Source organism: Otolemur garnettii, unplaced genomic scaffold (assembly GCF_000181295.1).
Source record: "Otolemur garnettii isolate 467f Iridium unplaced genomic scaffold, OtoGar3 scaffold00039, whole genome shotgun sequence".
Classification (NCBI taxonomy): Eukaryota; Metazoa; Chordata; class Mammalia; order Primates; family Galagidae; genus Otolemur; species Otolemur garnettii.
In genome coordinates this window covers 5,240,453-5,256,487 of record NW_003852434.1, presented here as the reverse complement: position 1 = coordinate 5,256,487, position 16,035 = coordinate 5,240,453, and the positions used below count along the sequence as shown (strand labels likewise).

The 16,035-nt window shown below is 38.4% G+C and overlaps 1 protein-coding gene across 1 annotated transcript in view; it reads right to left on the bottom strand.

Moving 5' to 3' along the window:
- Positions 1–16,035, bottom strand: part of WDFY3 (WD repeat and FYVE domain containing 3) — a 290,805-nt gene that overhangs the window by 61,632 nt on the left and 213,138 nt on the right. Inside the window, exons 35-42 of the mRNA XM_023513344.1 lie at positions 12,202–12,301; positions 10,469–10,629; positions 8,777–9,006; positions 7,565–7,674; positions 6,127–6,309; positions 4,280–4,437; positions 3,132–3,209; positions 1,204–1,431 (exon numbers count right to left, since the gene is read on the bottom strand). Coding sequence (XP_023369112.1) covers positions 1,204–1,431; positions 3,132–3,209; positions 4,280–4,437; positions 6,127–6,309; positions 7,565–7,674; positions 8,777–9,006; positions 10,469–10,629; positions 12,202–12,301 — 1,248 coding nt within the window. The remainder of the gene's footprint in view (positions 1–1,203; positions 1,432–3,131; positions 3,210–4,279; positions 4,438–6,126; positions 6,310–7,564; positions 7,675–8,776; positions 9,007–10,468; positions 10,630–12,201; positions 12,302–16,035) is intronic.

The following is a 16,035-nucleotide window of genomic DNA, read 5'->3' as shown; positions in this document are numbered from 1 at the left end:
TGAGGTTGCTGTGAGCTGTGAGGCCATGGCACTTTTCCAAGGGGGACAAAGTGAGACTCTGTCTCAAAAAAAAAAAAAAAAGGGTAGACTAATTTTTTTATACAGTGCCCAGGATTAGAAATTATAGAGCTTTAAGGTACAACTATATAAAGTATGGTCTTCTTAACAGAATTGAATGGCTTTAAGAAAAGTACATTTTATAGCGCCATCTTCAAAAATCTTAAATAACTAATGGCAAGAGCTAAGCCCCTATTCTTTTAAAAAGATTTTTGCAGTAAATTGTCAAATTATAATTATCTACATTTATGGAGTACAAAATGGTGTTTATATATACAAAGTCTGACTGATTAAACGTAGCTAATGAACATATCACTCACCTCTAATACTTATTTTTTGTGTTGAGAACACTGAAATTTACTCTCTTTAGCAATTTCGAAACATATTGTACATTACTTTTAACTACAGCATTACAGCATGCAATAGATCTCAACAAATGTATTCTTCCTGGCTAAATGAAACTCTGTACCCTTGATGACCATCTCCCCGCTCCCCAACTCCCAGCCTCAGGTGACCACCATTCTCCTCTCTGCTCTGAGTTCAACTGTTTCAAGTTTCTCACTGAGATCATGTGGTACTCGTCCTCTTGCAGTGGCTTATTTCATTTAGATTTTCTCCAGCTTCGCCCATGTGGTCACAAGTGACAGATTTCTCTCTCTAGTTTCCTGTTGTGCGTGCACATCACATTTTCTTTGTCCATTCATCTGCTGATGAACACTAGGTTGATTTTAGGATCTATATCGCAGGCAGCATCAGGACAGAGGTTGAATCAGTGAGCACAAGATGAAGAGCCATGATTTTTGGCAGAGAGAAAAAAGAGGCCCTGGAAGAATCTGAGCTACCTCATATTACACAATCTGAGCACACACAGTGCCTATTCTATGCGAAACACTATCCTAAGGCTTCACTAATTTAACTGACTTAATTCTCCTACCAACCCCACGAGGTGACCTACTTGCTCCACCTCACTATGACGTCTCCCTACTACAGAGCTGCATCTTTGCATTTTCCCACCATTGTCCATTTAATACAGTTTGTGTATTTTCCAAATTGGTTATTTTAGCTAATGTACTTAAAAAGGAAAAATGTCTGCAAAGAAAATAAAAAAGTGAGAGTTGGTACAAACACTTAGTTCTGTGTACTCACCGCCACATTTGTCTCTTGCTCTGTTTCTGGCACGTAGGGGTAATGGTTATAAAACATATCATTTCGCACCATCTTCTTCCTCATCCTGCAGGGCCCTTCGGTCATCTCCAGCATCCACTTGTCTAGATGGGAGCCAATGGGAGGGCCCCACAGCCCCCGCTCCCGCAGCAGCTCGCACTCGATCTGGCACCACTCCTCCGTCACGTACTTGAGGGCATTCTGCTGGCGCTGACGGGGAAGAGTCCAGGTTGGTGGTCAAGCAAAAGCAGAAGTAACAATACAAAGTCTACAAGTCGTTGAAAATCAGTTACTATATGGAAACCAGCATAATCCACATTATTTCTGTCAATTATTATAAAAGTAAAATGACATTTATTTATGGTAAAGTAAACTGATGATTTAGTGGGGATGTGGCGTTTGCTGTGGGGACCCAAGAACATGATTTTTTTTTTTTTTTTTTAGAGACAGAGTCTCACTTTGTCGCCCTTAGTAGAGGGCTGTGGCGTCACAGCTCGCAGCAACCTCCAGCTCTTGGGCTTAGGTGATTCTCTTGCCTCAGCCTCCCAAGTAGCTGGGCATGAAGATAATTGTTTTAGTGCCCAGTAAATGACAGACACGTACAGGGTAGGGTATGCAACACGGTCCAACAGACCGTGGAACTTTGTTTTTCCAGCACAGGAAACGTGGTAACACTACTTACGAAAATATACTGAAATAGCCCTATGAGTTAATCAATTAACATGGTATTTTAAGGATGCCACAAAATTTGGAAATGAGTTACTAGAACCTGTATAGGAGAAATTTTAGAACTCAGATCAAGAAATAATAACAACAGACTAGATCAATGGTAAGCTTGGTAAATGTTTCCAAAGATTTTAGATAAAGAATAAAAACATGTACTACTGATAGGGAACTTGACTTTCACATAAAATTCAAAGAAAAACCATTTTCTATTGGCACTGAGATAGATCAAAACAATTTTACTGAAATGGAAATTACATCATGGCATGAGTTCTTTTTATCTGTCAAATGACAAGATGTATAACATTTCAACAGTAGATGATTATAACTAACTTACCTAATGATTCATAGACTATAAGAATATAATTTAAGTAGAAAAATAAAGATTTTAAAAATATAACAGTAAAGTTTGAGTGAATAATTATAATACTACATATCACAATAGTACTTATGTGTACCTTGAGGGGGAAAAGTTAAGGATCTCCTGTTATATCCACAAAATATTAGCAGTTAATCATTGAGGAATCTTTAATAGACTTAAAATGGCTGCTGTGGAAATAAAATATTTAGTATAAGCTTTTGAGTAATTATGAGTTCACCGAGGGTATTTCATGATATTTATTTTTCACTGACAAAATCACCAGGGACTTATAGCACAGTGAAAATGGAATTTCATTTCACTCTGTAATTTTTTTATAAATTTTAAGAGACTTCTCAGAGATTTCGATGTGTATTTTAACAATCTACTTGTTAAAGGTCTGAAAAGCCCTCATTGTTCCTCATAGAAGTAAAATGTGAATAAAGATCTGCTCTGTCAGTAGTGAATACCAACAGCATTCACCTCTGACTCCATTTGTTTGTAAATTTCAGATTAATATGAGGGCACAAATGATTAGGTTACTTTGTTTAAGGTCTTCACCCAGGGGGTGAGTTAGAGAGTGTGCCGTATACCCTTACATTGTGCCCATTTATTGCTTTTTTCAAATGTAGTTTGTTTAAAGAAGACTCAAATTTTTCATCTTAAAATCAATGGCCAAAGTAGCTGATGGCAGGGATAATTAAAATCATCATCTGATGATAAGTGCAGGTCAGCAATATACCCTGGAAATGGAAGGTATCAGTAGAAACAGTCAGTGGCTTCCAAGAAAGGCAGAATAAACCATTACTCTGATTCCAAAGATTCTTACCTCCTGATATTCCTTGTACTGTGTATCTACCAAGTCGCGAACGACAGCGATATGTGTAAACATCCACTGAGAAATCTCCTAACAATGGACGGGAAAAGAGTCTTAATTATTCCATGGATTTCCTGGAAAATGAGTTAACTACCCTTGAAATTAATACTTGAACATTAATTAAAATCCTGTCTAAAGCTCTCACTATAGAAAACAAAACCAAAAACACTTGGAATGAATTTTGTATGATGAATCAGATGAAGGGTAGTGTGATAGAGACCTGCAGTGAAGGGTAGTGTGATAGAGACCTGCAGTGAAGGGTAGCATGATAGAGACCTGCAGGGCTATCCTATTCCTCAAGCCCCTTCAGGGAAGGGCTATCTGCCCAGCTCCCCAAGTGCTGTCAACACCTTCAGAGACGGGCCAGCTGCAGAGAGCTGCTGGGTGATCTGGGTGTAAGAAGCTCAGCCTTCCAGCTCAGTACAGGTTGGCTCTGACAGGCTCCTCTGGCCTCAAGCCTCCACCTGGGTCAGCCGGGCTGTCACTAGGACTGCACCAAGTCCTGCTTCCTTTCCTCCCTCTCATAGGTACTGATCCCACGGGCACCTAATATATACCCTGCACACTGGACTCCATCTCGGGTATTCTTCCTGGAAAACAACCTGATGCAGGAAAGACCAGCGTACACGATTCCTCTCAGATCCTTTGCCACTTAGATTCTGGGTGATGAAGGAACCCTGATGAGTTAGAAGTTAATGCTAGTGGGAGATGAGTTCTTTAAAATACCAATCACAACAGAATTATTAAAAATTTAAAAAGCCCTGCTCTGTTACTGCTTTAAAATCTGTAACTATCAGTAACATTATTGGAAGTTGGAAAAATTGGGAGAAAATTCTCTGTATTTGATCACATATCCATCTGTGAATCTCATCTTATGTCCAATTATAAAATGGACGTAGGTATGCAGCACTCATAATGCAATTTTATCGTAATAAAATGGAAAAAGATCCCCAAGTTACTTCTCTTGTCTAAAGCAAAAACACAGAGATGTTTCATTTCAAATCATCCTTGTACATATTAAGTGTATTATATAACATAGTACAACCAGACCTTGAAATGTAAATTCCTAGTAATACCATCAGCAAAACCAAACAAAGTACCTGCGTGGAAAGACTGTGTTTATTGAGCCCGCTTTCCTTTCGATTCCTTCTCGATCCTGTTAACTTGGAAAGACCAAAGCCACTGCTGACACGGGACAATTTAGACTGTGTGGTGGGCACCAAAGCCTCTCCTCGACTGATGCATTTCTTTTCATGAGCTATGAAATTAAAATTACATTGTTTTATAATTTCTCCATGTAATTATGAGTCTTTTAATAGTTTCGTATCACTGTTACGAACAACAATAGTATAGTTATCAAAAGCAGCATATACAGGTATTCCCCGAGTTATAGATATTGGATAGATGTATGACGTGCACTTTCAGACAGAAGCCATCACAGGTAATAGGTAAACATATTTGTTCCAACTTACATACAAATTCTACTTAAAGGCCAGGCATGGTAGCTCACCCCTGTAGTCCTAGCACTCTGGGGGCCGAGGTGGGTGGATTGCCTGAGCTAAGGAGTTTGAGCCAGAGTGAGACCCCTTCTCTAAAAATAGCTGGGCGATTCAGATTGCATGTGAAAACCCCACACTGTACCCCAGAAGTGCATTAATGTACATAGTTACCATTCAATAAAAAAAAAAAAAAAAGAAGAAGAAAAAAAAAAATAGCTGGGTGTTGTTGTGGGCTCCTGTAATCCCAGCTACTCCAGAGGCTCAGGCAAGAGAATCACTTGAGCCCAAGAGTTTGAGGTTGCTGTGAGCTAAGATATGACAGCACTCAACTGAGGGTGACCAAGTGAGACTCTGTCTCAAAAAAAAGAAAGAAAAATTCAACTTAAAAAACAAACCTGCAAGGCTCAGCAACTGTAGCACAGTGGTTCTGGCACCCGTGATGTACACTGAGGGTGCAGGTTTGAACCCTGCCCCGGCCAGCTAAACAACAATGACAACTGCAACAAAAATAACCAGGCATTGTGGCGGGCATGTGTAGTCTCAGCTACTTGGGAGGCTGAGGCAGAAGAATTGCTTAAGCCAAGAGTTTGAAGTTGCTGTGAGCTGTGACACTATGGCACTCTACCAAGGGCAACACAGTCAGACTCTGTCTCAAAAAAAACAAACCTACAGAACCTATCTAATTCGTGACTTGGGGATTACCTGCATTGCTAACGTGAAATCCCTTTTAGACATCCCACACTTATTTGTTTAAGGATGACCACTTCAACTTCAGAATTATTATACTTGGTCACCTTGTATTGGGTTGAAACCCACAGCTCTGTAAAATATGCATATTTATTTTAACTGTAATGAATTTCTACATTAATAATAATTCATAATTCCCTATCAAAAATCTTTGGTGCTGGGTATATGGTGGAACTTAGAAAGTTTTCGATTTTAAAAAGGCTGTACAGGACATACACTCATGTTATATACCACCACCAGAGGGTCAAGGGTGATAAGCTGTAATTTAATACATAATATTACTGCAGCACAATGTATGAATATGCGTAAGAAGCAGGATAAGGAAAGGTAAGTTAGTTTCTGCTACCTAGTCACTTTTGGCACAAAACTAATGAAAAACCTTGGGTTTTCGGGGTTTTTGAATTTCAGAATTAGAGATAAGGGTTCATGGACCCATAGCCAATACAGTGACCATACCAAAGCTTTAAGCTATATTATTATTTAAACTCCTTTGTGCCAGATGTGTAACACACTTTAAATATTAAAAATAAAAATCCTAGAAGAAAACTCAATCTCAGTATGTATCATTCAAGAATGGTTTTGCTGTATAGATTTCAATTTCTCCTGTCATCATAGTATCTTAGAGAACTGTTTTAATTACATATTTACTCTGTACCCATACATCATAGCTTCCCAGCGGCGCAGTGCCAGAGGCTCCTTACCCAGATGATTCTGCCAGCACTTCATCCCAGCCTCTTCAATGAGTGGCCTCGCTACAGCTATGTCTACATGTCCCCTCTCGTTCACAGGCAGAGTCACTTTGAAAACCTCCTCCAAAACTTGCTTCTTGCTGTGTATCAGTTCAGTCCAAACTCTATTGACAGCTTTTATGAGAAGCTGACGCCCTGGTGAATGAAAGGAAAAAAAAAAAGGCAAATAATCAAAGCACAATATAAAGTGAGGTCTTATTTTTCTATGTTTTGTATCTAGGGATTTCAACTACAGTATTTAATTAGAAAGAAAATTACGTTACATCTAGCTCTGGAAAAGGTTATTTATCTAACCCAAACTACTTGGCTACTGGGAAAACATTTTAAACATCTTTAGAATCATGGAAAAAGATGACATTTTTATTTATAAAATTAGAAATTATATAAATTATCTAGCTTCTGATAGATAAGAATTATCTCCCATTTAAAAGAACAGAAAAAGTTCTGAATATTTGAGTTCAAAACTAAGTCAGTTTTTGAGTATTGTGCATAATAAAATAATAAGAAACATTTTAAACGATTTTTACTGATTAAATTCAGTATCGCTTTGGATTTCCTGTTAATTTGTCTGATTCCTTCGGTAGAACAGTCAATGTTTAGCCATCAGAATCGCCTGAGGGTCATTACAATAGATTGCTGGTTCCCATTCCCAGTTTCTGATTTAGCACATCTGAGTGGGACCAGTGAAAGTGTTTTTTCTACCAAGGGCCCAAATGATGCTAACTTTGCTAGTCTGAGGAGAACCAATGTCAGATTTCTCAGGGGTGAAAAAAACAATCCTTTGGTGTCTGGTGTTTAAGAAAGTTTGGTGAAAAGAGAGCGAAGAATGCTTAATTTGAATGAATGAAGGAATGAGTGCTGGTTTCCAAAGGATGAACCCATATGTGAAACTACCAAACAGAACTGCTGGGGAGAAAAACATTGCAGTAATGATTTCATCTTCATTGCTGAGCAGGTGAAAGTTAAGAGATGGACCCACACAGACTTCAGGGTGTAATGCATACAGTATCAGTGGGAAAACGTGATTTTATGAGAGAGAGAGAATACCAATGGTACTACTAACAAGCAATATTCTGCTTCTAATCTGGCATTCCTGATTCTACTTTATAGTAAATGCTAAGTTAGTATCTGCACCCCTGCTATGTCTGAAGCGTTTTAAGGGCTGCCATCTAGTCTCTGAGTGTTACTCAGAAATGGGGGGGGGGGCACATCAGTGCTCAGTGCTTCACCCACCTCGGCACACAGAGACACAGTGCTGGTGCGTGTACAAGCTGCCCCACCGGGAAAGTGGTTGTCAATGTTGGGAGTTTTTAAAGTTACTTTTTTTGGTTATGTCTTAAAAACCAGAGATAAAACAACACCAGCACCACCACCAGATTGAAGCAGTTACCTTCACTGATATCTTGGCTGTAACTACCATCTGGTTCAATATCGGAGGGGATCATAATGTGCCACGTGGTCATGCGGGCTTCCGCTTCCAATCCAAATCCGTCCACATTGCTGAAAAATTCCAGTTTAGACTATCTGAAGGAAATGCTTACAGCTGAAAAACTATGGCAACTAAGAATTACTCTGCAGACACAAGTAAACACGGATGCCCTCACAGACTCCCACTATTGGCAGATGTTACTGAATGTCAAATCATTAGATTCACAAAATAGAACCTGTAGTTTACTGTACTGATGCCTTCAGGGGTAGTCAAACAAATCCACTCGACTACATGGAATTAACTCATCTACGGTATAAAGATACTATCTTAGTAGTTAAGATGCTTTTGCATTGTTGTTAGTACTTTTACTTAAAAATTACCAAAAGTTCATTTAACTAAGAACATTCTACCAATAAGCTGTGTCCTCTCTCCAGGCCTATATCTCCTTACTCTGCTCCTGTAGCAGTGAAATACTCAGTCTCCTGACTGTGTCACACTTTCTCCCCTCTGGGCACTCACATGCACTGCTCTTTCTACCTGCAGCAACTTGTCCCCATTCTCTTGTCCTCCCCAACTAGGTCTCAAGTGGCACCTCAGCAGGTATTTCCTCCAGACCAGGGGCCCTGGTTTGCCCTCCCAAAACACTGTGCTGCTTCTAGCAGAGCACTCGGCACACATGGCGGGTCTTGCTTCATTATCTGTTTTCCCTTTGAGAGGTCACCGCACGGTGTGTCTTACATGTTATCCTAGCTCCTAACTCAATGCCTGGTCCCCAGGAGACACTAAAGAAATACAGCAAAGCCATCAGTAGTAAAATACTAATTTTACCCATTTAATATAGACTATCACTTCAAGTTTTTCTTTTTATCTTTCTTAGCCTCCAACAGTATGTATTTAATTTACTTTAAAAGCAAATTTCTTCCAAAAAATTATGTAAGTGACATGAAGAACTTATGGAGAATTTCAGAGATACAGAAAGTAAAAGAAAAAATACCCATCCATTTTTTCCATTGCAAAAATGTAACACTTGCCCTGTACCTTTTGTGTAAAGTTTTAAATAAAATCAATTAAAGGCAAAAAGAAATGTGACTATCAAAAAAATACAATAATGAATTCTGGCAGAATTTTATCAAAGAGAAATTTAACATGGCAAACTGAACCTAAAGGATTTACCTTCCGGCATGCAGATTAATCAAGCAGTGAGCCAGACAGCTAATGAATTCTTGGTCGTGGTTCCCAGGCCCCAGGATCAAGTTCCTGTTCACAGTGAGGACCCTGAGTGAATCCAGGAGAGCTACTTGCTGAGGAACAGTCTTGTGTGCCCGTGAGAACTGGTAAAGGATGGTTCTATTGAGGCAGTGATAAACTGCATCCAGAGACAATCCCTGGGATCTTCTCTTTGACTAAAGATATAAAAAGTTAAGTTTTCAGTAAAATGGACGACAATAAAAGACGTGTTCATCATTCACGCGTGAATTTTCATTAGGTCTATTACGTACCAGATGCTAACTGCTAAAGGTACTACGTTGAAATACACAAGCCCTTGTTACTACAAGGTTCAGGAGCCATGAGACACACAAATGCAATTCAATGAATGAGAACTACATAAACAGAGCTTCCAGCCAGGTGCAGTGGCTCATGCCTGTGACCCCAGGCTCATACCATAACCCCCGCACTCTGGGGGACCAGGGTGGAGAGCTTGAAGACAGGAGTGCAAGAGCAGCCTGAGAGACAAAGTGAGACCCCGTCTCTACAAAAAGTTAGCTGGGTGTGGTGGCACACTCCTATACTGCTAGTTCTTACAAGGCAGAGGGGTGGGGGTGGAGGATGGCTTGAAGGTTGCAGTGAGCTATGATGATGCCACCACACTCTGACCTGGGGCAAGAGAGCTAGACCCTGTCTCAGAAACAAAAGCAAAAACAGAAACAACAAAATAGATCTCTTAGGAAAGACAGCCGCTAATACTCCTAAGGGGCAAAGCAGCCTCCCAGAGAACAAGAAATATCATCTGGGTGAAGTCTCATATTGAGCAAACTTAATTAAATTATATGACCGCTACTCAAAATTACCAAAAAAAAAAAAAAAAGAAAAAAAATTACCTAATATTAATTTAAGAAATCTCCTAACTCACCCCTTGCCTCTGAGCATTTGTGCCAAAAAATAATTTTTCTTTTACATTCTAGTTTCATCCTCTCATTTGAGGATTTTCACTCTGGCTTAAACACAAATGTACCTCTTAAAAAATTCTTAAGTGACATGAGAGGACCAATGTCCCTTCACCATATGCTAACAAACAGAGTAGCGAGATTTCCCACTTTCTATATAATATATTGAATAAAATTAATCACTCATGCTGAACCAAAGCAGGTCGATAGCCTTTAGTTAAAAGTACCATAAACATACAAAATAAATAAATAAATAAAATAAGAACCGCAAAGGAATATGGACTACAGTGGACTTTGTCAAAGATTCAACTGATCAGAGACTGTTCCTTAACATCAACTCTTCATGTTCTGCAAGCTTTTACAAATTGATATACTGTATAAAAACAAATCAAATTGTATTAACTTAAGGTATTTAAATCTATCTGGGTAGTGAAGATCAGGGCCAGTGAGGAGGTCGGTGACAGAGATGATAGCTTGAGAGAAATAGGTACCGTTATAAGGGACACGCTGGCGCCATGCCAACAGAGGAAAAGTTAAAAGTCCATGTTCTTTAATTCACTTTTGATAAGCATAGTTCTGTATTAAATGTTAACATTCACTATCATATTAGTTACACTTATGTCCAACAATTCTGACACTAAAGGCTAAGTTTTTCAATGGGAAAACATGTACTCTAAGACTAACAGTGACAATGAATTACCTGTGCAATTAGTTGAATTATAAAATCTATGAGAAGTTTAGATTCTTTGTTGAACATGCCTTGCCAAAGCTTGTCCACCACACGTTGCGTGAAATAAAACACATTGTTCACCAATACCTGGTAGCTTCCTCCACTGGTAATAGGCAGAGACGCATCTTCCCCTGAATTCCAGTAGGAAAAATATGTCTGAGAACTTGATATCTACCAGCACAAGACCAGATCGTCAAATAAATCAGGCCAAGAAAAATGAGTCTAACTATAACATTTAGAAATATGGCCACTAGCTCATACAAATTTTTTTAAGAAAATGATGCTTATGGTCAGAACCTAGAAGAATCTGGAAGAAATAATTTCAGCAGGAACAGAGTGTTATGAATTGAGAGTACCTGTGAAGTTTCCTGCTGCCTAAAGAGAGTCTGTGATAAACACATGTTCTGCCAGTTACAAGTGATCTCCATCTGAGAGAAAACTAAGTCAGTTATTAGCTATAAATTGAGTTATTAGCTCAATTAAATAAGTTATTAGCTTACTTTATGTAAGTAATAAAGAGTAAAACAAACCATCAAATAAAACTATTTTTGAGTATATACCTTTACTAACAATGATGCCAGACAGGCAGAATAGAGCTTCAGAAAAACTGCAAAAAATACACCACAATGGTGGTATATTTGGCGCCCTGCTCCCCCGGCCCCTGCCATTATTACCATCAGCATTGTCTTTTTAAAACCACCCAGTGTCTTCAGAGTGCTTGCTGCATTACACACTGTGTCAAGACTAACCCTCTCAGGTAGCTAAAATGTTCCCACAAAGCTCTTCTGGAGGCTCCACTAGACGTGATTATCATTATTCCTATCTAAGTCCACATTGCTGCATTAGCCCAGACTCTTCATTTTGTGTTGTCCTATAGTAGGAATGATTTCAACTGGTAAGGGTAAGCACCAATGGGACTCCACACTCAAGTTTAAGAGTACACAGTTGCATGTTAATATAGTAATAAAGATTTTCTGGAAAATTTACTCTTAAGAAAAATATATTTTAACAGCACAGAGGTTCTTACAACTAATATTATCACTAGGACCTCAAGGTAGCATATGTAGTACACTAAACCATTGCCTTTTCCTTTCCTATAAAGTCTATCTTTGTTTTATATATAAACATTGGCTTTATTATGATAAATATCAAGTTTTGTATTTTTATTAATTAGATATGGGCATACAGAAAAAATACATTTTAATGTGTTTTGATGTTTTTCCTGGAAGCCATCCTTGGCCTTTTGGCTAAGATCAAGTCTAAAAAATAAAACATACATATCTGGGATGTAACAATTTTACTCATAGGTATATGATCAAATATAAATATTGTTATGTTTACAACATAATATAATATACAAAGAAATATTGTTCCCATATGTAGTCCTTATGAACAAGAACGTTTATAGCAACTTATTATTATCTCAAACTGGAAACTTCTAGATAGCTATCAAGAGTAAAATGGATAAACTTATATATTCATGATAGCATACCACTATCATGAGAGAATAATGAGAATAAATGGACTCATGGTCCATGCAACAACATGGATAAACTGTGAAAATATAATGTGGATATGAGAAGTTAGACTAAAAAGAAAGGAGGAAAGAGAGGAAGTTAAAAAGGAGATATGTCAGGGATTTAGTTAGAGAAAGAGAGTGATTATAGGTACTAGTATAAAATAAAAATAAAACAAAGAATTACCCAATAACACATCAGCTGCAAGCAAATGGTCCATCACACTATCCAAAATGTGAGTCTGAAATTCTTTCTGCTGAGTTCTTGTAGATCTTTCAGGGGAAGCCTAACCAACAAAATTTAAAATTAGAAACAGAACCAAACAAACAAAGGTCAGGCTAAATCCTATTTGAATTACAAAAAATTAAAAATCTATACTGTTAGATTAAAAAAAAAAAGATGGGAGAGATGGTATATTTGTGGACAATCTCTTATTTTTTCCCCCAAATTTAAAAAATTTAAAGCAAAGGTGAAACATCATCATCTTTCAAATCCATCTCTCCAAATAGTATTTTAAACACCACAAGTATTTAATAAATATTTGATATACAATTATATTTCACTTCCAAAAGAAATTTGACAGTTAATAATGAATATAGATATAGTAACAAATGAATCACAAAGCCCTTAAAACAAATATAAAAGCTCTAGAATCTAGTAATCAAGAGAGCATGTCAACAGGGAGTGAAATATTTATAATATTAATAAAAAACAATTTAGCTCTGAGCTTCAGGCGTCAAGGAGGAGAACAAATATGATTTACAAAGCTTTTTATTATTCATAGAAAGAAGCATAATAGATTGTCAGAAAGGATGTATGTTTTCCTAAAATTGTGCTGAGAAAAATGTCCTCTGTAGGTATAAGGACAGCAAACAACCTTTAGGTAATACTTGGATAACTTTTCCAAAGTGCAAAGATGATTTTAAAAATTATCGTGAGTAAAAGTTTAGGGTACGAAGTTACATTACAGTCTTCTGACAGATTTCCATTGCTAACTAGGGTAAGACAATCCAGGTGTGTAACTTCCATGTACATAACCTACCAAATGGCAAAGCACCGGGCAGTGGATGAAAAGTAGGAAAGAGCCTTTTGTCATCCTTCTGAAAGGCCAGTAGTTTTAGCCAGGATTTTGAAAGGAGTTAGATATTGAGTAATTCAATAAACTGTTTCGTTCTTTCTTACAAAGAAGTCTGTATGTTTTAGATTCAAGCATGGTATTGATGCTTTACAAATGAAATGAAAAGGACCTATTTATTCTTGCATACAGAGATACAGGATCATGTTTATGACCATGTTAAAAAAGTGGGGTGATAGAACACTGTTGCTTTTTTTCCCTATTATGATTTTCTAGGTGGTCCTATTAAAGGCTTTAAAGGAACAGCTGAAATCTGAGTCCTATAGCCTGAACTCAATAACCTAAGGATTCAAAAACTAACAATTAAAAGTTGTGAAGAACATTTCTCTCTCTCTTTTTACATGAAAAGACATTTATTTAATTTTAAAATGACAAAATATGGGTCTGGTAACAGATGGAAGAACACCGGTACTAGTGAGGGATTCTACCTAAAAAATGCAAACACTGTAACTTAATCCTTTGTACCCTCAAATAAACCTGAAACAATTAAAAAAAAAAAAAGGAATACGAAGTGTGTAGGAGTTTGGTTTGTCATTTACCTAATTTTGGCAAAAGTGAAGAACACCTCATACTGTTTTTAATCTTAACAAATGTTCCTGTGTAGTTGCATAGATTAGTACAATGTTCAGCAGGAGGCGTGTGACCGAGCCTGCCTAGTCTTCCCAGGCTGGTATTACATTCAGTCTCATCCCTGACAAATGAAGAGGAAGTGAGCACTTTCAAGTGATTAACAGCAGACTAACAGTCCCATGAGGGCGTCCTTCTAAATTAGATCAAAGACCATTTTATGCAACAGCTTAGTGATCAGAAATTACTATGGAATGAGGCTCTTCCCTCACAGGAAGACATAAACACTCTGAAGACAACAGTGCTCTTTGAGAACTGTACTCAACTTGGGTGATGAATGGGACATGTAAGGCATAGGGTTTATCAGACTTTAACTAGACCAAGTTTGGAGTCTACAGAGGGACTGTGATAGAGAAGTGCTTGGTCAATCAACAGTATTTACTTTTATTAACATTCTTCCTTAACTTTGAAGAATTTAAGGCTGGCTCTGATTCTTCTCTCTGAGGCTAATATGTGAGTGGCCAGGACCCAGAATTTCTACTTGTTTTTGGCTCTAGTGGCCTCATTCAAATGGTTTTGCTGAGATTTTGCACAACCTGACCTTGAAGGGACTTATGATTTTATGAATGCATGCATTGTTGTCTCTGAGATGTTCTTTTTCTTTTAAGACAGTTACCTGGACCATTGTTATGTGCAGTCTGCTCAGCTGCATACATTATCTCATTTAATCAGCAAAATATTCCTTGAAGTAGATCCTAACATGTCCAGTTTAGAAAGTAATGAGGCTTGGTGAGGGTAAGTTACTTGGTCAAGCTGAAGATAGGATTCTAACCTCCATTTTTTTGAAATCAAAGCCTAAGGGCTCACAAGATAGCATATGGCTTCCACTCCACCCAAATCTCTATGTTGCACAGTCACAGATGCACAGTAAGAGCAACCCTGCAGAACGCAGGCTGCAACCCCATCATGCTTTTGAATTAAACCAGTTGGCCCACCAGACAACCTAAACACTGCCAGCTCTTCTGTCCTCTGTCAGACTTGTCTTCCTGGTGAAAACAGTGATACCCGTCAACATATCAATCTTCCAAGGATCGCAGTCTCCTTTTGGAAGCTTTGGGAACACCACACAGAATCCTTGTGTCCCACAGAAAGGCCAGACAGCCTGTGGGAGAGAGCACTGTGGCTTGGGAAGACCTTGGAATTCTGTCCTGTTTCTGTGATGGATGAGAAGTCTATGAGAAGAGGATGGTAAGTTTCCTGGTTCTGACTTCAGTCCTCTCCGGATGCACTTCTCCTCCCTGAGTTACCTCACGGTTTTGCACGTTTCGCCCCTGTTTCTTGCTTGTTGCTTCTCTGCAGTCACTCGGGTTGGCCGTCCCTCTGATTTGGAACAATGGGAAACTCTTATAGATGGTGGTTGGAATATGTATAGTGAGCTCCTCAGACGGACCACAGACAGTTGTTTATGGTCTCGGAGAACCACGCACCCTTAGTTTGGTTATCTTTGCCTCTAGATATCTTTAAGTACTTTCTGAGCTCTCCTCACGTACTTTCTTTCCATACCACAGTAGCATTCATTTGTAGCAAATTCACCCGGCCCTCCTGAGAAGTCTTCTGGTGAAAACAGAGGACCCTGATGAGCAGGAGCTGGGAGAAGAGGCCCTAGATGCCCTTGTAGAAGCCAACATAAGCCACTTAATCAATTTTTTTAGTGTGTCGTGAGTGTCATCAGGCATCATGTTTTGAATACTAAATGGTACCTTAATTCTCACAGTAATTCCCAGTTTCCATTTTAATATATCATTTTACAGATGTGGAAATTGTAAAGGGTGACGAGCGCTGAATTTGACCAAGTTCACACAGCGATATCTGGCACACGTGTGATTCCTCAAGATACTTTTAGCTGGGGGACGTACGTACAGTGCAGTTCACCCTCACAACAATCCTGCAGAGGAGATACTAAACGCCGGCATTCCCAGAGAAGGAATTTAGCTGAGGGAGATTACAACATTTGCATAGTAAACAAGGGTCAGAATTTAAACCCAGGTACTTCTTACTCCCAAACCCATGCTCTTTCTACTACACCACACTGCCTCCCTCATCTGTGGCCTCAGTGTCACCCTCAAGCCAGATTGTATGAGCAAGAATCTTTTATTTTTACAGATAGCTCATAAAGACAACTTCACATTCTTATGGACAGAATCAAGCAAGTAGATACTCTTATGATGAAACAAACACTCCTAAGACTGAAGATGGCCTGGTTCATGTTTACTGGATGAAAAATCAGCTGGTTCTGGTCTATTCCTTGATTTAGATAA